At 40.2% G+C, this 25,057-nt stretch overlaps 1 protein-coding gene across 2 annotated transcripts in view; it reads right to left on the bottom strand.

Annotated features, from left to right (window-relative positions):
* The window catches only part of cntn4 (contactin 4), a 189,733-nt gene that overhangs the window by 56,504 nt on the left and 108,172 nt on the right, over positions 1–25,057 (bottom strand). For both annotated transcript variants that reach the window (XM_063474784.1, XM_063474785.1), the window contains exons 7-11: positions 22,186–22,288; positions 20,118–20,302; positions 7,846–7,985; positions 1,269–1,398; positions 359–509 (exon numbers count right to left, since the gene is read on the bottom strand). In XM_063474784.1, coding sequence (XP_063330854.1) covers positions 359–509; positions 1,269–1,398; positions 7,846–7,985; positions 20,118–20,302; positions 22,186–22,288 — 709 coding nt within the window. The remainder of the gene's footprint in view (positions 1–358; positions 510–1,268; positions 1,399–7,845; positions 7,986–20,117; positions 20,303–22,185; positions 22,289–25,057) is intronic.

The raw sequence follows: 25,057 nt of genomic DNA, 5'->3' as shown, positions 1-25,057 counted from the left end.
CGGTGTATAAATAAAATTGAATTGAATCAAACTTTATGGTTATTGGTTAAATAGTACACAGGAAGTTGTCTTTGCCAAAGGATTTGAGTCAAACAGGCACTTAAAATGTGCTAATGCGCCAGTGATTTACATTTTCTGTTATTAAAATGTGTGCATCTCGTCATTCATGGCAACCAGCTGCACAACACACTGGTGTTGGAGGCTTTTACAGCGATATGCTTAAATGAGAACCAGATGAGAGGTGTGGAAGGGGGCGAGTGTTGTTTAGATGTGTCTGTCTCTGTGTCTCAGAGCAATAAGAGCACATGCAAAAAGCACAGCAGTTCTCATGTTGTGGTAAAAGCAAATATTGCGCTACCTGTCGGTCTCTCGCAGTGGTTCGCTGCCCTTCCGCCAAGAGATCACACCCCAAGGAGACATCTTGGGCTTGCACTCGACGAGCGCGTCTCCTCCTACCTTCACCAGCGTCTGGCTCCTCAGTTGATTGTGAGAAAAATCTGGGGCAACAGCTGAGACAAGAGCAGCATGTTAAAGCCAGTATTTGTAAAAGCCTCACACTTTCTTCTCCTTCCTACAATTTATCTCTGATCGTTTATCTCATTTTAAATGTGAGGCTCAACAGTTTTTCACCATTACATTACAAATACATTGAATTATTGCTGCGGGTAAATCAATGACAGTGGATTACAGATCTTTATAATGCGAATAATTAGTAATCAGAACGCTGAATAGTAATGTCCACAGCTGATGGGTTGAAGAGATTGATAACAGGCTTGCATGTGAATCTCTTTGCTGTCTGATCACTCTCATAACAACTTGCCCGCGCTAAAAAACGCTTTAAAAAAATTGTGCGCTGTCCGATAACCTCCCCGACATCCTCTTTTTTTCTCCCCATTGACCAGTAAAAAATCAGGTGTATTGAGCCTGAGCCCAATCGGCTACACGATCAGGATGAGACACGCAGGAGGTTGAATGGTGAATGAGGGCGGCTGCCGACAAAGAGCGAAGAGTGACGGGCTTGACAGCGCAGATGGGCGAGGCTGGTGAACAAAGCAGCTCCGAGCATACATCACTGTCAGCAGGACGCATTCATCTTATAATTAATGCTTTTCAATTAGTGGCCAATAAGAGGGAGGTCAGAGGTCATCTGAAGAGGGAGCAAACTTGAAAACAAACACTCTTGCACACACATCTCAAGCAGGGATGCGCACATGCCAGAGTGGGTGTGTGCATCCCTGCACACTCTGTAAACCGAGGCGGGATCTTACCTATAACTCGCAGCTCTGCATTGGAGTAGACCTCCCCGTGCTTATTGCCAGCCACACACTGATACATGCCGGTGTCAGTCAGGGTCAGGCGACTGATTGACAACACCCCGCTGGCGACCTGTATGCGTTCCTACAGACAAACAGACACGTGCCTTTAATATGCTTTACTCCCATGGCTCATCTGCATAAAAACAGGCAGCCAGCGGCCCAGTGAATTATGGTCTGGAAGTGACAGACGTGGCAATAAATCTAGGTTTTCATCACTAATGGAGGCAAAGGCTTGGGTGGATGGAGGCAGGCTAGCGGAAAATGACCCTAATCAATCTACATGTTTATGAGAGTGAAATAAAACCATGCTCTATTTATATCTCTGACTGCACCACAGGGCCCGTTTCCCCTTCAGCAGAAAGAGGGGATAAGAGGGGAAGGAGTATCGAGACATCTGAGGTATACGGCGCTGTGAAAATTGCTTTCCAGATAGGTATGCCCTGTACATACTAAGTGCTGTGTACATGGTCACGCTGTACCACCGCTTCATCTGTTTGGACTATTTGCCCGCCTACGGGGGGGAAAATCTTGCTCGTCACTGAGCCATCAAATTAAAATCTATTTAAGGACGGCTAGGCCCGATGAACTAAAAACTCGGCTGGATCAGTGAATCAGTCGGACATTTAATCCCCAGTATACATTTATCTCCCTGAACTCGAGTTTTTGCACCGCTCCTTCACTACAGTGTTAAATCCTTGAGCAGTTTTCATACATCTCTATGCAGCTGTGTCAGGTTTTTCGCCTCCCCCATGTCCCTAAGTCTGCTGCGTTCTCCTCCGGCTTCACCCATAATGTCATCAGAGCCTATTTCCATAGGGGTTTTTTTTTTTTTTGGAGCGGCCTGTGCTCCAGTTGCCGGGGATTAAGGTACTGTGACATGAAAAGAGAGACCGTCCTCGTCGAAAGATCACAAACTAATCCTGTGTTTGAGCAGGTTGCGCCTGAATTTCCATACCGCTCAGGCACCTCCGGATGTGCAGGGGCGAACATCCCTGCTGGCGAGGGAGGCGAATGCTGGCGTGTATCAGTCTGTGCATGGAAAGCATTCCCATTTATGGCAGCTATTAATTAACCATGACATTCCTCTCAAATCAGCAGTTTTTCATGCAGGGACCTGGGGGGACCATCTGTACGCCTTATGCTGAATGAAAATGATTGGCAATGTCATTTGCCAACAACTCTGGTGTGATTTACGTGATAAAAAAACAAACAAACAAAACAAAAAAACTCAAAAAATATGAATAAATAGAAAAAGTGAGCTTTTCTGGGGTTTTTTTTAGGATTACTATTACTAGTCTTTGTAAGAATGACGCAAAACGCCTGTAAAACTTGCACAGGCTACATTTCATATGATATTATCACAACAACTTCAATCTACTCATTTGCATTCAAGAACCAAAGGTTGGGGGGGTCTTTCATTCTCTTATACTCTAATCTTTCAAGTTTGATCTTTGTTGACTAAGAAAAAGATAATATCTCTGCAGGGTTCAAACAAAAAGAAATTATTAGTGCTCACTGGAGGAGAAACGTTAAAGAAATCTGCTAATTCTACTAATAGATGTTTGATTAATTTACCCTATGTGCCTGAGTAGATCAGAAGTAGCAGACGTGAACTAAGCTCAACAGTGGCTTTATAATAACAAGAACAAAACTTGAGGCTAAGCCTGTTTGCTCCACTTGAGCTTGAACGAACATGGAAAACAAGGAATTTCAACCATCTCTCTGATCCTTTTTAAGTATTAAACCACACTTAAAGCAAAATTATTTGAAGCCTTTTGGATAAGAGTCCTAAGAGAGCAGGGAAACCTAAATTCAAGTGCAGAGCAGTAAGCTATGAGTACGGTGGTCCTTTAAATGGACTAAATCCTGTTTCACGGTGGAGTTTCTTTTTAATTGCAGTGCTACTTAATCCTGCAGCCATTGTCAATAAAGCAGCAGAGAGTGAGGTCCTTCAGATGAAAACTGCCACAAGAAAAGAAACATAGCTATTCTGACACAGGTAATAAAAGCAATCCTGAGAAAAACTGAACACAACAGCTTGTTCGCTGTGAGTCCAGAACATAAAATCTCAAAAACATGTAAAAACCTATTAGAGAGTCGCTACAGAGCTCAGCAATGACGTCCTCTTTTTCTGGTTCCAGGAATGAATTTCCCACTTATTTCTCCACGGATGTTTCAGAAAATTATACACAAGCATATATAAAAAGTTTTAAGCCTTGAACTAAGCCAATCCACGATGAGGTGAATCATGACGACAAAAAGATTTGACTTGGATGAAAAAAAAAACAAACAAACAAAAAGAAAATTTTAAAAAAGGTAAAGGTACAGACTCCCTCCACGACCCATTTGCAAAGCCCAGATTCAGACCAGCTTCCAACTTTCTCAAATTTTCTTTTTTGCTGTTATTTTCTAGTTTGCGTTTCGTATGCTTGTGTGTAATAAAGTATAGCCGATTTTTGAGCCAAGGTTGTCATGGTAAAACTGATCTCCACCAATCAGATTCACAGTTGTTTCAATTCAGAGATTGTGGATAAATTGTGTTTTTGTCAAAATGTTTCCACAGGGACAGATTTGAAGTGAGTCTACTTTTATTGTTTACAACATTATGGCGTGTAGTCAAAATCCATATCTAGAATACAAATGGGATTTTTACTTCCAGAACTTCACTATATTATTAAAAGAAATACAAATGTCTGGGGTCTTCAAACATTTACCATCTCATTGAGTGCACTCTAGTTCTTATGTAATTCGGCATTTCAGGGTCCAAAGGTTTTTTCAGTTGTGAAAAACATGCAAACATAGAGGCATAATTGAGAGGAAAAATTAGTTAAAAATTCTTTCAACTTTTATAACGCAAATTTACAGTACTGTGCAAATGTTTTAGGCAGGTGTGGAAAAATGCTGTCAGCAAAGAATGCTTTCACAAATATAAATGATTGTTTATTGGCCCCAAATGTATTCTGCAGCAGGACAACGACCCCAAACACACAGGCAAAGCGCAAAGAAGAACTGGAAGTACTGAAAGTGATGGTACGGCCCCCACGGAGCCCTAATGTCAACATCATCGAGTGTGTCTGGGATTACATGAAGAGACAGAAGGCTGTGAGGAAGCTTACATCCACAGAAGATCTGTGCTTAGTTCTTCAAGATGTTTGGAACAACCTACCACCAGAGTTCCTTCAAAAACTGTGTGCAAGTGCACCAAGAAGAAGGCAAAGGGTGGTCACACTTTTGTTCATTCGCTGCATTTTGTTGATTGATGAAAATCAATGATTAACACTTCCATTTGTGAAAGCATTCTTTGTTTACAGCATTTTTTCTCACCTGCCTAGAACCTTTGCACAGTACTGTACGCTGTTGTCCAAGGAGTTATAATTAAGTCCAGTGTCCAACATTCATGGAGAAAAGGGATTCATGAGAAGAGTAACAATTTAACTATAAACCTCCTGAAATCCAAAGAAATAATATAAAATGTTCTGGATAAAGTTTTCTTTTAAACAAAAACACATGAAGTACAGTCCTGCTATGACTGTGATGATAAATGAAGGTAAAAAAAAACCCAATACTAGTCTGTTTTTGGAAGGTTAATGACATCATTATCTGCCTACAAAAGTATGATCATGCTAGTCTTTAGTTGAGAAAAGGACCATCCTAAGGTATGAGGAAGACTCCAGAAACTGATCCTACTTCATCCAAGAACATGCTAATGCTAAAGCTGGAGAGGGCTAGAATGGCAGCTGAATGATTGTTCATGTGTATTAAAACAGGGGCACAGCACTGCAGTACACTGAAAGCATGTGAGCTTAGTGGACGGTCCATATGTCATCATTTAACAAGTAAATGTAGCGCACGTATAATTGACTATTTGACCCTCCAGGAACCGACATAGTCAAAAAATGACTTTTACGTTGCTCTTTATTATGCTCAAAGTTCGTCAGAAGTTACTTTCAGTGAACTGCTCAGTCAGAAGAGCCGCAATTGATTCATCATTAATAAATAACAACAAACGGCGGATCCTCTCCCCACCGCTTCTTACATCACTGACCTTTCCCTCTTCCACTCATTAAGCCACTGCGGTTAATGGTGGCATTTCAAACAATGTAACACCTTTGCTGATTAATCCATTCACCCATGCGTTTGGAATGTATCCATTAATTATGTGTATGTTAAGAAGAATTGTGCAGCACAAACATCAGTGCCATCACTCTAACCTTTAATCATGCACTTACTGCCCCGTATCCAGAGGGTGATGTACTGTGCGTGTAGTTTTTCTCTGTTTTTGAAGCGATCTTTTGAAATTTAATCTATAACCTAAATTCTTAAAAAGTAGGCACACTGTATAAAATGTGCAAATCTCACAAATCTGTTTTATTTACAGTAGAATATAAAAAATAAATCAAATGTTTAGCATTTTAATAAAAAAATAAGGTCATATTAGACAGGATCGTGTTTACCACTGTGTAGCTTCCCCTCTTCCTGTAGCAACAGTTCGCACACATCTAACAACTGAGGAGACCAGCTGCAGGACTTTTGAGGCAGAAATGTTTTCCTGTACTTGTCTTTTATAGGAGTCTAGCTGCTCGGCAGCCTCGTGTCGTCTTTGTTTCTTTAGTTTTTTCATGTTTTCAGTTAGTGAAAGGTCTGGACGGCAGGCCACTTCAGCACACAGACTCTTCTACTTTGCTTTCTGAATAGATGGAGTATGTAGTTTAGCATCGTCTTGCCAAAATATGCAAGGCCTCTGCTGAAAAACACATCATGTGGATTTGAACATATGTTGCCTTTTCAGTTGTGCAAGTTGCCAATTCCAAAAATACCGATGCACCCCATACCATCAGAGATGCTTTTGAACTCTTCTTTAGTCCAGAGGATGTGGTGTCCACGTTTCCAGAAATGTTCTTTTTGATTTGTCTGACCACGGAACAGTTTCTCACTTTTCTTGTGTTTAAACCGTGTTTCCTAGCTTCATTCCTGGATTCAGTAAGTTTAGATAAAGAGAAGACTGCAACATTCCTGATTTTATAGCCTCTTCTTTGCTTGATAGAGCAGATTAACCTGCATTCGAGGACGGCACTGTAAACTGTGGTCACAGACAGTAATTTCTGGAAGTGTTTCGGAGTCTGTGCGGTGATCTCCATGCCAGGATCGTGCCTGTTTTTGATGCGACGCCACGTGAGGAGATTATGGGCCTTGAATATTGAGTTTTTGCTTTGTACCTTGTTCTCCAGACTCTCACAATCTTTTGATGATATTATGTACTGTAAATAATAAGATATTCAAACAGTTTCACAATTTTGCAGATTGCTGAACCTCTGCTCATCTTTACTTGAGCAAAAAACTCTTTCTATGCCTAATAATATTATCAACCCTTAGTTGCTCATTGTGAACAAAATATGGGTTTATTTACATTTGTTGGAATTGTCATTGCACCTCCAGTAAACAGAGAAAGAAGCAGTAAGGTCACAGGGAATAAAACGGGATCAATCAAATGCTTTGTTGTTTACTATTTTTAAGAAACTGCCAAATAAGAAAAACAATAATATGATTACTCTCACACACCGAAAACACAAGAGCCTTACCTCATAAGAGGTGCTGATAAAAGCGTTTGCCATTGGCTAAACAGATTGTTGATTACTCTCCCCTGATGGCAAGCCAAATCAGTTTTTTTATATGAAAAAGGCTGTGCTGTGTGGAGTACTGCCTCCGGTAATAACAACACACTGAGTTCATTTCAACCACATGTATAACATTCAAGTACTGATCGATATCCTCTGGTGTGTTTGTCGCCTTTCTTGCATAATGAAGCAAATTAACATAATGCCTGTTTATTTATCAGGTGCACGCTGTGCCTGAATGTCCAATCGTTATTTTCCAAACAACCTGACTAAATGATCTGATATCATAATCCAACATAAATAATAAATACAGGGGATCATATTTTTACAAATGCCAACAGCAGAGTTCAGTTAAAGTTAGGTGTGGAAGTAGGCTGGTCCTAATAGACTCATCTCTCATCACCGGACTCATAATGGGGACTCGGAGGGGGGTGGCGAGCTAAAATGAAAGTAGGATATACAATGTTTGTATAGAGAATCTTGTTTTTTTCTTCTTTGGTGGCACAGGATTAATAACCGCGCTCGGCGTGGAGAGATTTAGCAGAAGATTAGGGTGGCTCTTACATCACTGTACTTCTCGGCTACCGTGAAATACTTGGCCTGCTTACAGTTTCGTCTCTCAGCACAGCAGACACAGTTTAATTCCTTTGAAATAAATGCTGTTTTGCAGAAGTGAGTAACATAAACTGAACAGGAGGCACTGTGTTGTAATGAAGAAGAATATAATGCAAGGTAATTAGTCAGTAAAGCTTGAACAAGCAGCGCAATAAAGCTCTGAAAGTACAGTACATGGCTGCTCCAATCCTTCATTCGGCAGCACGGAGTGTGTGAGAAACATCTGTCGCGAAGCTGCCGAAGAAGGTCTAGCCCTTTTCTTCAGTTCTAAAAACACGCGGGTCCCTGGGAGCTCTCACCTCGGTAGACTCCAGGTTTTCCCCGTTCTTCATCCACCTGTATGAAGGCTTGGGCTTCCCGGTGGCTTTGCACTCCCACGCCAGCGAGTCGTCGATGAGCTTCTGGACATCTTGGGGCGTCTCGATGAGATGAGGAGGAGCTGGAAAGAGCGGAAATACGGGGCAATTAGAGTGAACACTTTTTTTTTCAATTCACAAATCTGATGTTCTCAAAACACCTCATACATGCAGCAAAACACTATGGTTAACCCACAAAAGTACCATGCGCAAAAGATGTCATATCAGTGCTTAAGTTGGTGCTACTGAAATAAAACGTTTCTTTCAGACTGCCTGATCCAAAGCCATCAACATGTTTGGATGTTTTGTAGATTCCTGAAGTGTTACACTTATCTTGTCATTTCCTAAAAAACTTGCCCTGCATGCTTTCATTGACAGTGAATGCCTGCTGATGAGGAAATTTACACAGTACCTGAACTAAACATGCATGTGTAGTACTACACTTTCACTGGACTGGTCTTCTATAGGACTTTCCTACTCAAGTACTCAAAGCACTGTACACAACATGTCTCATTCACACAAGCACCTATTTTTCTGCATCTAAGTGCATGCTATTGTACCTAACATTCACACACATTCATGCTCCAAAGAACTTAACAGGGCCAACTTAGCGTTCAGTATCGTGCCCAAGGATGCTTTGGCATACAGACTCGAGAAGACAGGGATTGAACCACCAACCTTCTGATTAGTCTGGCATTTAGTCAAATACACTCATCAGCCTCACACGTCACACCCTTCTTCCAATGCAACAGGGGAAGAACTACAGCAGACAACCATCATACCATCCATCCATCCTCTTTTCTCCTGTGCATCTTCTATATCCATGACCCACACATAAGGGCATGGGAGATTTTCACAATTAGAAGCACTATTACGAGTGCAGTGATTTACACAACGAAATAATGCGAGCATAATGAGCAGAACTCTTTAAGTTTATCTGTTTTGATCGCGCAGACACATACAACCAATCTTTGTCCAAAGTGCAGACAGCTGCACTTTGTTATTTGCCCTAATTTTCTAACACATTTGTAAATGCTAAGAACGAATGAGAAATGATCTTTCTAATGTGCAGAAGTAAACTCTTGAAGGATGACATATTCTAACGACTGAAAATTGAACTGTAATATATGGAGGCAAGAAAAGGTTGCACTCTCTCTCTGCTGGAGGTTTTGGGGGTATGATGCAGCTTTCGAGGAAGACTGCAGACCCTTTAACCCAGTTGTTATTTGCATTATTTATACTGGAACTGTGTAATAGACTGCAGAACATCAATCACAAAGTGCAGTGAACGACAGTGCTCATCATTTTAAAACTGAATAATGAATCAGTTCAGTCATTTATTATAAAAACAAATATAACATGCATTTATGTCAGAATCCAAAGGTTGTTGATAAGCTGTTAAATCCAGTAAAAGGAGTGGTTTAGTAGTGTGGTTGTTGTGTGCTTTTATTCAATTCTAGTTACAAATTTTCTTCCCACTTGTAGCAACACTTGTATTTTGAATTTCACACGATCCTGTGAAGAAGAAAGATTTCACAGGACTCTAAGCAGTCCTGTGAAAAACTAACACCACCATCATTCGGCAGCGTGCAGAAGCACATTTATCAGCACTAACATGAAGTAATCATTTACTTTATCAGTCTCTCACATATTTGCACTTTTGGCTCGTCTTTACAAAGTTGCTTCAGCTCATCGAGGTTTGTGGGCATTCACATATGCACGGCTCTCTTAAGGTCCAACCGCAAAGTTTCAATCAGGCTGAGATTTTCACAGAACTGCACAGGGTCTTATGAAAACTTTCTGCCCAGTAGACCACCAGATATAGTCAGAACAACCTGCCTGGCATCAACAAGCATGTACACTCAAAAAATCACCTTTCTTCCATCTCTACATACCATAATGCAGTGAGCTGCTGCCATGATGCGACTCATCAATGAGTACTTGAACAGTTGTACCTAATGAAGTGGCCAGTGAGCATGTGCATTTTATATATATATATATACATATATATATACATATATATATATATATATATACATACACACTCACACACAGACAGATTTGTATATGTGCATACATTTGAGGTGTAGTGACGTGAGTCTGTGGATTAATTGTCATGGGCCTGGGTCTGTGAGCAGGCGTTTTGTGTTTTTGAAAATTTAATAGTCTTTCATTTCGTTGTTATTTAGTTTCTAGTCTCTTGATCTCTGTCTCTGTACTGCCCCTTTGTTCTTTGTGTCACATCTAGTCAAATTATGGTTTCATGTCTGTGCTTTTCACTGTCTCGTGTTTCCTGTTTTACTTTGACAGTCTCCTGCGCTATGTTAGGTTTTTCTAGTTTTGCTTCCCCCGGTCTCGTTGCGTGTGATTTCTCTCAGTTGTGTGTGTCTCCTCCTGTGTCTCATTCCCTCATTAACCCTCTGTGTACTTAAGCCTTTTGTCTTCCTCTGTTTGTTGCCGGATCAACTGTGTATCACCCGCTGCATTTCTCCATGTTCCAGGTTCATTGTTCCTTGTCTCAGGTTTTCGTATTCGGTCTTTAATTTCCTTATATTTGTTTTAAGGTTTTTCCCAGTTTAGTCATTCTCTCCTTTGCGTCGCCGTAATAAAGGCTCGCTTTCAGTTTAAGTCTCTCACCGTCTGTGTCTGCACTTGGGTCCACACTCTCTCTCCACACGTCTGCATTAATAAACCAACAAGTCAGCTAATGAATGATAACATCTGTCTTTATTGAAGTGCAGTAACAAACCCTGAATTACACACCTACTGCCTTTGACTGGAGCTAAAAAAAATGTAAAAAGATCACTGAACTCCTTTTATGCTTTCTTTTACTTTCCAAGTGTTCTTATACCTGAACAAAAAGGATGAAAACCAGATCCATATTCATTAGGGTGGGCACCGGCACCATAAAAACGCTCCATTCAATACAGTCTCGGTAAATAATGGTATAATTATACGGAGGGAGAATTGATTCTTGCTGTGTCATGCAAGTAACTCAGGGCTGGTTAATGACTAAGCTGGAAAAAAGGTACATAAAACTAGATCTTTAAAGCTCTCTCTGTGTGTAATGTTCTGTACGTTCCTCTTGATGTGTAGGTCCAGCCACTATCATCCTATATCACACAAGGCCAGTAGCAGGACAAGAGGAATAGCTGACCACACTTTTCCATTCCACAGATCTCATCTAATGTCACCGTCAAGGACTGACCTTTTCACTTACAGTACAAATCCTGCTCTAATTGGCTTCGCTATACAGTATTTTGCCTTCAAGTAAAGCGTGATACACAGGAGAACACGGAGAAATTCAGTGGCTGCAAATCCCACTATCTCTGTGCATTACACATTCAGCATGTAGTCAAAGTGTGCGTGCGTGGGCCCGTGTGTGTGTTTGGAAAGAGAGAGCCAAAAAAGGCTGATAAAAAGAGGTAGATGAGGCAACCAGAGGGGGGTATTTGTGTAGTCTTGTTTAGCTATGCTGGAGTCTTGCACTGATACGACATCAAAATCCGGCCAGTATGAAAGAGCGATTTGTGTTTGTGGATCATGTGTTGCTAAAATCATGCACGAGGTTGGTTGAGATCATTAACATCTGACTCGTATGGAGCCAGTGTTGTTGTTGTCAGTGCAGCTGAGGGGGAAAAAAGTGATGAATTTCTTTTAAACTAAAAGCTGCTGGAAGATGAATCCTGCCACAGAGAAGACACGTTATTCTCAAATAGGTCTGGGGCAAAATATCGATTCGCTAACGTTTTGATTCGTCTTGCGATACATTATCACAACAGTGAGGCCAAATATCAGTGATTTAAAAAAAAAAGTGTAGTTGCTTTATGTGAAGGGCTAATTATGTGAAGGAACACACAAACATACACACTCTGTGCTGGCCGTTGTTCAAACTCTATATTTAATTGTAAAGCAGTAAAACAATTCAAATATTAAATTGCCAAAAAAAACCACTGCTTTCTGAATTTATATGTTCACTTTTATTTTGAAGCCACTAACACATTTCAAAGAAACTGGGCAGATTTACCGCTGAGCTCTGCTAACTCAACAGATTCCAACGTTCCTTTGTGCACTGTATCATAGTCTAAGGAGCTTGGAAAGAAAAGAGTCTGGACTTCTTTAAGTTGCTTGAAGACGTTTCACCTCTCATCCGAGAAGCGTCTTCAGGTCTAAGGTCAAATGGTGGAGAGTCCCAGATTTAAGCCCTATGGGAGTGTCCCCCAAGAAGGACATGGACCCCCTGTTGATCCTCTGCCTAATCACACGAGCCAGGGTATGAAAATGGGTGTAGGTCACAATCAGGCCATGTCCACACTAATATGTTTTTGTTTGAAAACGCATCTTTTTCTCTCCGTTTTGGCCTTCCGTCCACACTGAGACGGCGTTTTTGGTCAAGGAACACGGAGCTTTTTGAAAATGCTCTCCAAAGGGGATGAAAAACGTCTTTCGAAAACGATCAATTCAACTAAGATGGCGGATGGCACTGTAGTCTTTATTTTTGCTCGCTTTTGCAACGTTGTACTCTTGTGTTACTCGCAGCAACAACTCCATCTCATTGTCAGTCCATTTAAAAAAACTCGGTGCTTTTCCTCGACATTTTGCTGCGACATTTCAAAGAGCCGGAAAGTAAATAAACAGAAGACGGAAATGACGTAGGTCGAATCGTCTTACGTTTCACGCATTCGCTGTACAGAACATAAGCGTTTTCAGTCGTTTCTTTTCGAAAACGATTGAAAATGATAGTGTGGACGCGGAGCGTTTGTAGACGAAAACGGATTTATCCAGATTAGCGTAGACGTAGCCTCAGCCAAGGTTTCAGGTGAACCCGCTGTGAAACCTAGCCCCACCCTTTCATGTGATTTCCTGAGGTCAAAAGGCCCAGGGTGTGTGTTGGCGTTAAGGCATCTGGGAAGAGACCTCTCCACCATTTGACCCTAGAACTGAAGAATCTTCTCGGATGAGAGAACATCTTCAAACAACTTAAAGAAGTCCAGACGCTTTTCTTTCCAAGCTCCTTAGACTACAATGGCCTGGATGACTGCGAACCTTCACAGACATACACTGTATCATCTACCTTCCAAACTCTGAAAGCTTAAATGGAATGGGCTTTCCTTGTATAAAATGTTACCTGATTGGGTTGTATGCATTCATGCAGTATGAGCATATATTATATTGGAATATTATTTTCAACAGCAGCACGGTGGTGCAGCGGTTTGCACTGTCACCTCACAGCAAAAAGGTCCTGGGCTCGTGTCAGATGTATGTATGAGCTTGCATGTTCCATCGAGGTACTCCAGCTTCTTCCTGCATCTCGTCATATTAAAGCTAGGATAGGCTCCAGCCCGTAAGACTCAACTCACAGAAGATGGATGGATGGAAATAACTGTTTTTTCCTGTTTTGTTTCATTTTAATGTTGCATTTACATGCCCACTGCTGTAACACCAAATGCTTTCAACCAGCCTCTGTAAGCATTTGGGAAAAGAGGAGACGTAGTGATTTAATTTTGAAAGTGAAATGTTTTCATATTCTTGCTAAATAAGAATGTTTCTGCTCAACAATTTGGGCCTCTGCGGATATCTTCATCGCTTCATAATGCTCCAAACGTTTTCAGTGGGTGACAGGTTTGAACTCAAGGCATGCCAGTTTAGCTCCTGCTGCTGGAATGTGTGCAGAACATAGTTTGGAATTGTTGCTGACATGACAGAGACCTGGAAAAAGACATCGGCTACATTATGTTGCTCCTGCATGCATTACAACCTGTTCCAGCTGAGATTGGGTGAGAGGTGGGGTACACCCCGCACAGGTCACCGGTGTGCTGCAGAGCTAACACACACAGACACACAGACAATAATTCACGCTCATGTGCACCTACAGCCAATCTAGAATCACCAGTTTACTTAACAAGCCTGTCTCTGGACAGTGGAATCAAACCCACTCACACACAGGGGGGACGTGAAGACTTGTGAGCCAACAAAGACTTGTTCCTGAGTCCATGGAGTGATTTCCACCACAGAATTGTGCCTGATTTTCAGGGCCTGAAGATTAAACCCATTCGCCCCTGGTTTTCTCTGCACTGTTAAAAAAAACCATCCTAAAAAAACAGTAATATTCCGGCAGCTGGGGCGCCAAAATAATACCATAAAATAACAGAAAATAACTTTCTCATAAAAATACGGTTATTTTCAGTAATGACAATACAGTTTGTTGCCCTAATTTTACATGGGATTTTGCCTTTTTCAAGTGCTTTTAAACATTAAATTAGGAACATTTTAATGTGATTAAACAATGAAATTACCTATAAACAAGGTCAATGAATGTGGCAATATGAATAATAATACTTAAATGTACAGAAATATACAGTTAACAGTTGGTTTAAATAATAATGGATTGCATGCCCTGGGACAGACTGACAGAGGCGAGGCTGCCATATCGCACCATCGGTCCCTCTGGCCATCACCAGTAGGCGAAGTGTCTTGACCAAGGACACAACGACCGAGAGTGTCCGAGTCGGGGCTCGAACCGGCAACCTTCTGATTACAAGGCGAACTGCCAACTCTTGAGCCACGATCGCCCTAAATAGCAATAATAGTAATAATTATTTGATGTTAAAAAAGTTTATATGAATCATGTCATATATTTGTCCATAGCAGTACATTTGAATTTAACAGTTCAATCTTTCAAATAACGGACAAATATTTGTGAAATCATGATACATTTGTGAATGTATTTTAACAATCTAAATATGCATATGTACAGACAGATACATTTAAAAAACAAGAAAATTATGTTTTATTACATTACAGTGATTTTACGTTAATTTACATTTGAAATGTGAAATCACAGTCTATTTATGTAAATGTAATGATATTCTAGAAGAACAGAACAAAACTGTAAAATACACAGTAAAATACTTTTATATTAGGACTTTTTCCTTACAGTGTGTGTTATCACTATATAAAAATAAAATTGACCATTTTTTTATTCTTTGCTTGAGGTGTTTTCTTTATGCAGTAAACACAAAATCACTAAATTCATATTGATGCTGTACATGAGTCCAAGCTTTGCAGGCATTCAGTCAGCTGCACCATATGTGCCTGTATACATTTGCTCCAACAAATGGGAAAGATGGGAAACTAGACTTTCTATAAACGTTACCATCACCACTTATTTAGCCTAACATCCATTCATGCTACACCAGCTCTCCATCAGAGTCCGACTGGGCTGCCCCCACCCGCCACATTTTTCGGGGCCACATTGTCATCGTTGTTCCCCCCCCCCACTGTCAGCATCCTTCGCTCTATCCCTCACCTGCTGCGCGCGCATCGACCCTCAGAAAACGCTTGCCAAATGAAAGCCGGCAGCCCGTCCCAGCCTGCGCCGGGGCTAAGCACACATACAATCAGGTGCGACGTCAAGAGGCTAAAGCAGAGGAAAGATGGGAATTTGCCTTATCGGTGGAATCACTACGAGATAATGCAGCGGTAAGCCAGCAAAAACACAAATGGGAACACAACAGGGAAACTAACCTGTCACAGTTCTGCATTTACTTCCCCTCTGAGTAATATCGACATCAGCAAGTGAGCAAAAGCCCATTTCTTTTCAAAGCGTTTTCTTCACAGGGGAAATTTAACAAACCTTTTTGTCTATGGCTTGGATTTGCTGTTAGGAACTTCATCCAGTACAGAATTATGACTAATAAGGAGAAAAAACAATATCATCACAAGGTGCAGCTGCTTTTGCAAATCTACTTTGGCCTCAAGCTAAATCGTTTATTTATTAAAATACATCAAGACAGGAAAGAAGAGATGGAAACCTCCTGTAAAAATGCTGTTGTAATACAAACATAGCTCCTTCACATTTTCTGTGTATTAGAGAGACAAACAAAGCAGTGCTTCTGTCTCTTAGTACATCAAGAGTGGTATTAAAAGTGTGACCGATGTGCCTCCATAAAGTAACACCTTCATTCCTTCCTGTCTAACACAAAAGCCATGCTCGCCTTTCACTGTAGCTTGCTTAGATGTACAAGAGATACCCTTATCGATCCCCCCCATTGGCTTACACTGCTGACGAATGTCTCAAAGGCTTAATTCAAAGGGAGTTCAAAATAAGATTACTGATTTTTATCACCTGGCTGCAGACAGCAGGGGTGAGAGAGAGGGAGAGACTGACAAAAGCCATCAAAACTGAGAGAGGAGAGGTGGCTCAGAGGGACGAATCAAGCATTGGTGGATCACAGCGTGCTCCTGGCCCGTTAGAGTGAGCGAGGCTAAGTGCTTCCAGGGCTGTTATAAATAACGGCAAATTGTTTAATGCCTCAAATGAGTTATTTGTGACGGCTGACACAGCAGGAAGGGGAGAAAATAAGAAGGAAGAAAACAGAGAGATGTCAAGGTGGGAGGAAACGCCACAGAATGTGAAAAGCACAAGTAAACAGTCTTGGCGGAAATGAAATATACTTGTTCAAATGTTAATGCAAACATGAATGTAACAGCACAGTTTGACCTGGTTATTCAAAACTGCATTAGCAGCTGTTTCGAACAGTAACCAAGATAATTTACACATACAATTTGAAGATAAAGTCATTCGAAAAACTAAGTACACCCCTAATGCTTTCATAGGAATTCACCACAAAGTCAAACCACGCAACGTTTAGAGAAACAGGAAAAAACGCTTGAGTGTTTTCGAGCTACAGGCCTCAGTTAGCATGTTAAAGTTCATGACAGTACAATTAGAAAACATATGGCTTGTTTGGAAACGTTGCCAGGGGAAAATCTCTTTTTCTTGGCCAATGTTACTAAAGATAACAAAGCAGGGATGGTGGTGGAGGGGTGATGATTTGGGCTTGTTTTGCAGCTGCAGCACCCAGGCATCTTACAGTTTTTGAGTTGACCATAAACTCGATATAGTAAAATGTGAGACTATCTGTTCAACACAAGTGTGGTTAAAACTGGGTCATGCAACAGGGCAATGGTCCCAAGGACAGAAGCAAACAGCAGAGTGAATGAAAAAGAAAATCAAGGTGTTGGAATGATCCAGTCAAAGACTCTTTGAAGGAGGAAGTCTTGGCGTTGTTCTAAATGAACTCCACAGTGTTTTTTTTATGGTGTAAATGTGTAATCCGACCTCGATCTGAACCAACTACCAGATGTGCATTGCAAGTTTGAGCTAAAAAACTTCCCATAGCCATGTATGCTTCGTATGCTAGGATGTGGCAATGTACTATATCTCACGCCAACCGGTCATGGCAGATGGCCGCCCCTCACTGAGCCTGGTTCTGTCGGAGGTTTCTTCCTGTTAAAAGGGAGTTTTTCATTCCCACTGTCGCCAAAGTGCTTGCTCATAGGGGGTCATATGATTGTTGGGTTCTTCTCTGTATGTATTATTATAGGGTCTACCTTACAATATAAAGCGCCTTGAGGCGACTGTTGTTGTGATTTGGCGCCGTATAAATAAAATTGAATTGAATTGAATTACTACAGCTGTCCAGAGGTCTCTCTTGGCCAGCAACTAGCCATGAAATGAATGTAAATTCTCCATGTTCTCCTAATTGCTTTTGTTGCTCCAGCCCAGGACACATCTACCCAGTAAGCTGACTGAACATTCTCACGTGGCTTGTAATGACGCATTTTTGCTCACTTGTATTTTCATCTGTGTGAAAATTAGACCAACAAAAGGTGTGAAAATGCTCTCAGAGAGCTATGCTTAAACAAATACCCGCAAACGTCAATGAACTGATGTGATTTTGTAAAGAAGAGTGGGCCAAAATTCCTCTAAACGATGTGAGAGCCTGATGAAGTCATGCTGCTACAAACTATTGGAGCACCGGGATACTTATTTTTCATAGAATTGCAGAGACCAATGTTTAACCTCTGGTAACAATTTATGTAACAGTATAAAACCAGAACTTTAAAAAAAAGTCAGAAATTGGGTACAGGGTTCCCCTTCATTTAAAATTTAGATCTTTTATATTTATTTATTCATGCACTTCTAACACACGTCTTCAGACTGCGGGAATAATGCGGCGCACAAGGAGAAAAACCACCGTGCAGCTGATACACAAGATGGATACAGAATGAAACTTGTCAGAATGGATTACATGTTTTTCATCTGACTTAAATATTCAGTATAGCCTTAAAACCTAAGAGTAAAATTATTTTTAACCTTATTTCTTTTTGTATTTGGCAGAACACGGACTGTCTTCAGATACTGTACCATAAAATCTCAGAGAAACAGTGCAAATATGTACCCTTTACTCTTTCAGAAAATGTATTTACCTTTTTGACCTCTCAAAAGGTACACATAGGCACCTGGACACAGATTCTTCCTGTAGGAACATAAATTGACTTTTACTAGAATTCTTTTATCTGACAGTGTGGCTAGACAAATAATACTCTAAATTCTTTCTTTCTTTCTTTCCTCTCTCCCTAAGTTTCAGTCCCTATTTGATAACTTCAGAGAAGTTTGAGGGGAAAAAGGACACAAGCATGATTAAGCATACAGAAAGATGGATATATATTCTTTGCAAATATATAAATCCTTTGGGGTTATGTGCTGTAAAAGTTTTCCCCTTTCCATACTTTTTTTCTTTTCTTTTTTTTTTCTTTTTTTTTTGGGGGGGGGGGATATTTGTCACACTTACATGTTTCCGATCAGCAAACAAACTTTAATTTCAGTCAAAATAAGCAGAGTAAATATAAAAGTTTTTAAATGATGTTTTCATTCATTAAGGGAAAAAAGCTACCCAAACCTATCTGGTCCTGTGTGAAAAATTAATTACCCTCTAAATCCAATAACTGACTGTGCAACTTTTGTGATGACTCACAATAAGTCTTTTGGCCCCGTCTTCTTTGTAAAACTGCTTTAATTCAGCCACCGAAGAAAGGTTTTTGAGCAGAAATTGACTGTTTAAGTTAATCCCAAAAGATCTCAATCAGATTTAAGTCTGAACTTTGACTAGGCCACTCTAAAGTCTTCATTTAGGTTGTTTTTTTTTAAGGCATTCAGAGGTTCAACTTGCATTCAACTTGCTGGTGTGTTTCAGGTCATTGTCCTGCTAAATAACCCAAGTGCTTTTGAGCTTCAGGAAATGAATTGATTCTCTGGTAGAGAGCAGAATTCATGGTTCCATTAATTACAGCTGGTCTTCCAGGTCCTGAAGCACCAAAGACACCATATTTGACTTTTGGTATGATGTTCTTTTTATGAAACGCTGTGGTAGTTTTACACCAGGTGTAATTTGCGAAAACCTTTCAAGATCATCGAGATGTTTTTGGCAAATCTGAGACAAGACTTTGTGTTCTTTTGGGTCAGCAGTGGTTTCGCCTTGACACCTCCTGGATGAGTCGTCAATGAGCTCTTGGGGTAATTTTGGTTGGTCGGCCAATCCTGTTGAAAGTTTTCTCGATTTGTGGATAATGGCTCTCACCTTGGTTCACTGAAGTTCCAAAGCCTTAAAAATGGCTTTGTAAACCTTTCCAGACTGAAACAACAGACTTTGTTTCTCATCTGCTCTTTTACTCAGTGATCTGAAACATGTAAGAGTGACAAATATGCACCAAAATAATAAATCAAGATCTCCACATTTACCATTTTGCAAAAAAAAAAAAAAAAGCAGGCGTTCCCTTTAAAATTTTGAGATGTGTGTGTTACTTGCAGATAATGTTTCTCACAGTGGGTGTTTAATTTTGGAATTAAATAGTCTTTGGTAATCTCTACTTCTACTATCTGAACTCAGTGGGTGTGGCATCAACTGTGACACTGTCAGCAACAATGACTGAAATCTCCTAACCCCGTTCCCGTTGATCCAGATGCTGCTGTGCAGATTAAGGCCCTGACATATGTGCCACTGGTCTATGTATAGTACATTTAACAGCTTTGATCTCCCGTCAAGTTGGACGTGACTCACGATGCCATCTGGTGGAAACCCAATACGAGGCTCACCAACAAGGTCGTATCCAAGGGCTCAGCCTCATCCACATCACCCTTTAATCTGGATCAAAATATTAGAGGCATCATGGCTGATGGCCTTTAATCATTTTGATGTGCCGTTAAAACAAACCTCTTTCCTCGCGCATGCCACGCCGAGCCTCTGCTGATCGCCGCAGCTGGCTTTGCGAGAAAAAGTTGTGTCTGCTTTTGCTGCCTTTCAGTCTGAGCAGGTGTGACAGATGTGGTGCACGGTGGTCAAATATTCATGCACGACTGGATCACCTACCGTAGAAAGAGAGCTTTCCTTTCACTGTGTTCATTCCCCTGGAGTTTTCAGCCACACACTCGTACGTGCCGGCATCCTCCTGCTGGAAATATGGGATTTCCAGCACGCCACTGGCTTTTCTCATGTCCACTTTCCTAGGGAATGGCACATTGTCGACTCTCCTCCAGCTTATAGAAGGTGCTGGGCTGTGAAGAGAGGTAAACGTGTTTTTGAAGCTGATAGGGTGACATAAGAGACAAAAAAATGTTTATATGCATTTACCTTTATTGGAAATGATAAAGCAGAATTAGAATATGAGCTGCCAGAATGTAGAAAATGTATATGCCAATTATCTGCAAGCAAAGCTCTCTTGAAAATTTTAAAAAGTATTCTTTTTATTAGTAAAACCTATCACTGAGTCATACTTCACTCTTTCAGTAATTTTCAAGACTGGTGGATGTTGTGCTCGAATTAACCTTGAATTGAAATCTATAAGATCCAAGCTTCAAGAGGAGACTCTGCGCACTATGGATCAAATTCAGATGGCTTACCCTGTAAATGTCCTGCACCATAATATACATAAAGAACATGATGGCGTTCAAATCATCTAGCTAAGCAGATTGCATATATTAGTATCTCTTATGTGGAAAGGTATCTTATATACATGAAGCATCAAGTTTGCACTGATCTGATATTTGGATTGTAAATTGATGTGATGTGATTTAATATATTTGTCTCTATCGGAATTCACATTTTTTTTCTGAAGTATCTTCGCTAAGGATAGTGAGCTGCTATAAACTCACATTTCTAGCATGCAGAAAGACACACTATTTTGCCAGAAGTATTTGCTCGTCTGCCTTCACATGCATATGAACTTGGTGACATCCTATTCTTAATCCATAGAGTTTAATACGATATCAACCCACCCTTTGCAGCTATAACAGCTTCAACCCTTCTGGGAAAGCTTTCCACGAGGTTTACGAGTGTGTTTATGGGAATATTTGAACATTATTCAGAAGCACATTTGTGAGGTAGGACAGTAATGTTGGACAAGAAGGCCTGGCTTGCAGTCTCCACTCTAATACATGCCAAAGGTGTTCTATTGGGTTGAGGTCAGGACTCTGTGCAGGCCAGTCAAGATCTTCCACACCAAATTCACTAATCCATGTCTTTATGGACCTTGCTTTGTGCACTGGTGCAAAGTCATGTTGAAACAGGAAGGGGCCATCCCCAAACTATGCCCACTAAGTTGGGAGAATGAAATTGCCCAAAATGTCTTGGTATGATGAAACTTTTAGAGTTCCTTTCACTGGAACTAAGGTGCCGACCCCAACTCATGAAAAACAACCCCACACCATAATCCCCTCTGCACCAAACTTTACATATGGCACAGTGCAGTCAGACAAGTAACATTCTCCTGAGAAAACACCAGTCCATGACTGCCAGACAGAGGGGCGAGAGAACATGTCTCCACTGCTCTAGAGTCGAGTGGTAGCGTGCTTTATACTACTGTGCATGTGCTTGGACGCACCTACTCTGCCGTGAAAACCTATGAAGCTCTCTGCGCACTGTTCTTGAGCTAATCTGAAGGCCACATGAAGTTTGGAGGTTTGTAGCAACAGACTGCTGAAAATTGGCATCCTCTGCACACTATGGGCCAGCATCTGGTGACTGTTTGAACTGAAATCTACTGTGGTGGTGTAAAGAGGCAAAACTGGAGACAAAAAAACAACAACAAATATGGCAATTAATGGTGATTCTGAATGAAAGTTTAATGTGGGGATTTTATTCTCTGTGGATGTGAAGCTGCAAAAATAACCTAGCACCACAGAGTTTAGTGTAACTGTTCAGCACTTTTTTACTTTAGACGTGTGTTTTGTGTTTCAGTACACTGTGTTACAAAGCTGTATATTTTAGCTGAAGATCCTTACACCACAACACTCTCTAATTTGTCAGATGTGCAGCCAGGCTTGAAACATACCAGGGTTGTAGCGAAATGGCAAAGCACATGAAAACGTAACATTTTCTCACAACATATTTCTTTTAAATGGTCATGAGCATGCTGAGCCTGTACTAAAAGTGAGCTTACTTTCCCAGGGCGAAGCATTCTAGTTTTACAGTGGATCCTTTGGCAATATGAACAAGCTCTGGAAACTGAACTTCAATCTTTGGCTCATATTCACCCATAACACCTGAAAGAGAAATGCAAATGAGTGTTAGTGCAAAGAAAGATTTTTTTTTATTCAAGTTTAACAAGTCAGGCAAAAGAAGTTAAAAAATACAGCATTGTGGTTTCTTCTGTTGCTACCCAAAAGCTGAAAACATTTCTGTGTGCAGCATTTTTTTTTTTTTACTTCCATGCTGAGCAGCAGACACCAGCACTGCTCTCAGCATTGTCACAGAATGCCCTCCCGTTGAAAGTAATGAGAAGAAAAAGCAAAAAACACATCTCTCCATGTGGACATGCGACACACTGATGTTCGACTGACAAAACCTAAAGAAGAAAAAAAACCAAACAGTCTGAGAATTCATAGACGGTTTGAGCTTTTACATCCAGATGAGTTTCATCTTGTTGTAGTGCTAACAGCTATGAACCAGAAAATGGGCCCATAAAATCCCCCTGGGTGCTGCCACTGTGTCTACAAAGCATCCTGTTGGTGAAGCAGCTCTGGTGGATTATAATATTGCTGCTGTGCATGCTAAAAATCTCTGGATAGACAGAGAAGAAGACAGAATGTGGATTTTCTGCTGTTCTAGCTTTGGTATAGATGTATTTGAGACTCGTGTCTTACATCCATAGGAAAGAAAAGCACCTGTGAATTTTATTCGTTTCCCTTAAAACGACACTGAGGTAAATTACATCAATGAATTTGCTATTTGGCGTGCTGTCATTTCTCCCAGCTCTGCCAGCGCTCAGCCCGGGTGCACGAAATGCCGTTTTAAGGTACCGTCATCCACCAATGTAACAACAGGTTTTTTCCCCCCTTTGCTGCAATTCAGGGCTGTGTTGCACAAATAGCTCTAGAGATGGAGGAAACAGGCCAATTTCATCTCGTTGATTTGGTGAGGCATGTGTTATCAGGATGGCTCCCTGAGTGACTGTGAAAGCTAATTCAGATCCTTATCACAACTGTCACATACTGAAACTTAACCACAGCACTATCACCCATATTAAAGCAGACAGGAGGAAGTGGACGGGTAATTGTCTCATACCATAACCTTTTGTAGGGGACACATGTTTAATGTGCCAACCTGAACCCCCCCACCCGCATCCCCTACCTGAGCTCCACTTCATGACCATGAGGTAGAGCTGACTCCTGATATGTTGGTGTTGCTGCTGTGGTGAACTAATGTTGTAATGAAAAAAGTGCAGAAGCAGAGAATGAAAGTGCTTTGGAATCTCTGCTGGACTAACCACTGACCAACTAGCTTAGCCGTCTTCTTGATATTAGATTTAGTTTCATTAACCTTTTTTAGTCCGACAGACGACTGTAAGCAAGATAATATGTAAAAAAACATTTTGTGTTTATTTGCGACTTCTATTAAATTAGTGTGTATACTCACAAACACTGGATAAAATAGCAAAATTGCAGGTAAAAGTAATTTTATATTTATGAATGTAAAAACTGCGTCTTTGGGGAAACGTCTTTATTAAATCATTCAAAATGTTTATCTTTTGAGTTTATTTGTGTTTGTTTATGTTTATATAAAAACATTCTCTTTAAATGTTTTCAAACTCAATACATTGATACACTGAACTTATTCATAGAAAATTAAGTCTATTTAAAACCATCAAGGTTATAACAGTTAATTAAAAACTGAAAAACTCAAACTAGGTGAGGAAAACATTTTAGTTAAAAAAATAGATGAAAACTAACTAAATACAATGTCCTTCAATGAAACAAAAATAAAGCGAGCATGTCTTTGGTTTCAGTCTTTGTTAGTTTGGTTGAACTTGTCAGTTCCGGTTTGGAAAGGCTTTGGTGTTTCTGTTCCTGGAGACTGGGATGTCTGCACGGCATGAAGCCTTGTGTCTACATTGTGAACTTACTATAAACATATTAAATCTTAATGCAATAAATACTTCATGTTATATAAAAAAGTTATGGTCCTGTCGTTTTGAACCCTATGTTTTAGACTTTGAATTCAGGGTTATTATTAAATTCTCTGTTTGATGATGTTTTCCTAGCGTTTGCTGTTTAGAGTTTCTTTACTTCTGTAACTGTCAGTTTCATATTTAGCTTTGCGTTTTCCTTTGTCTTGGCTTCTATTTATTATTTCATTTTATATCCAGTTCATCGTCTCATTCAGTGTTTAGTTTTTAGTTGTTGTTACATTGTTGTTACATTCTATCCTGTTTTTTTTTTTTTTTCCAGTTTAGAGTTCATACTAGCTGCATCATTCGTTTAGTTTAGCCTAGCCTCAAATGTCTCGTTGTAATTTTTTGTGAAGCTTCATCTCTGTCTCATGTTACTTCCTGTTTAATGTTGACAGTCATTTCAGTTTTACTTCCTTATTAATTATTATCTAATTTAGTTCAGCTGTGTCTAGTTTCCCAGGTGTCTCCGCTCTGCTACAGTCATATATATAGTTGCTGTCTTCCTTTGTCGTTTGTCAAGTTCTCTGTGTACTAAACCTGTGCTGTTTTCTCTGTTTGCTATTCCTAATATGCATTCGTTTAAGATACTTTGACTTCATACAGCGCCTGAATAAAGGTTTGGCTTTTGTTCATGAAGTTCTGTGTCAAGAGTTTGATTTTGGTTCTTTTTAGCACCTCATGCTAAAAATAAATTAACACTTAAACTAAGCATTTTCAAATGATTAAAACAAAATCGAAATATTGGAAATCCACGTTAGAAACAATCTGAAACAATATTAATATTAACACATATTAATATTCATGACCAGTGGTCATTAATGTAAATCAAAGCAAGCCTTTATTTCTAATCGTAGGTTATTAT

The sequence above is a fragment of the Pelmatolapia mariae genome, linkage group LG5, assembly GCF_036321145.2.
Source record: "Pelmatolapia mariae isolate MD_Pm_ZW linkage group LG5, Pm_UMD_F_2, whole genome shotgun sequence".
Taxonomy (NCBI): Eukaryota; Metazoa; Chordata; class Actinopteri; order Cichliformes; family Cichlidae; genus Pelmatolapia; species Pelmatolapia mariae.
This window is presented reverse-complemented; position numbering and strand designations above follow the sequence as displayed.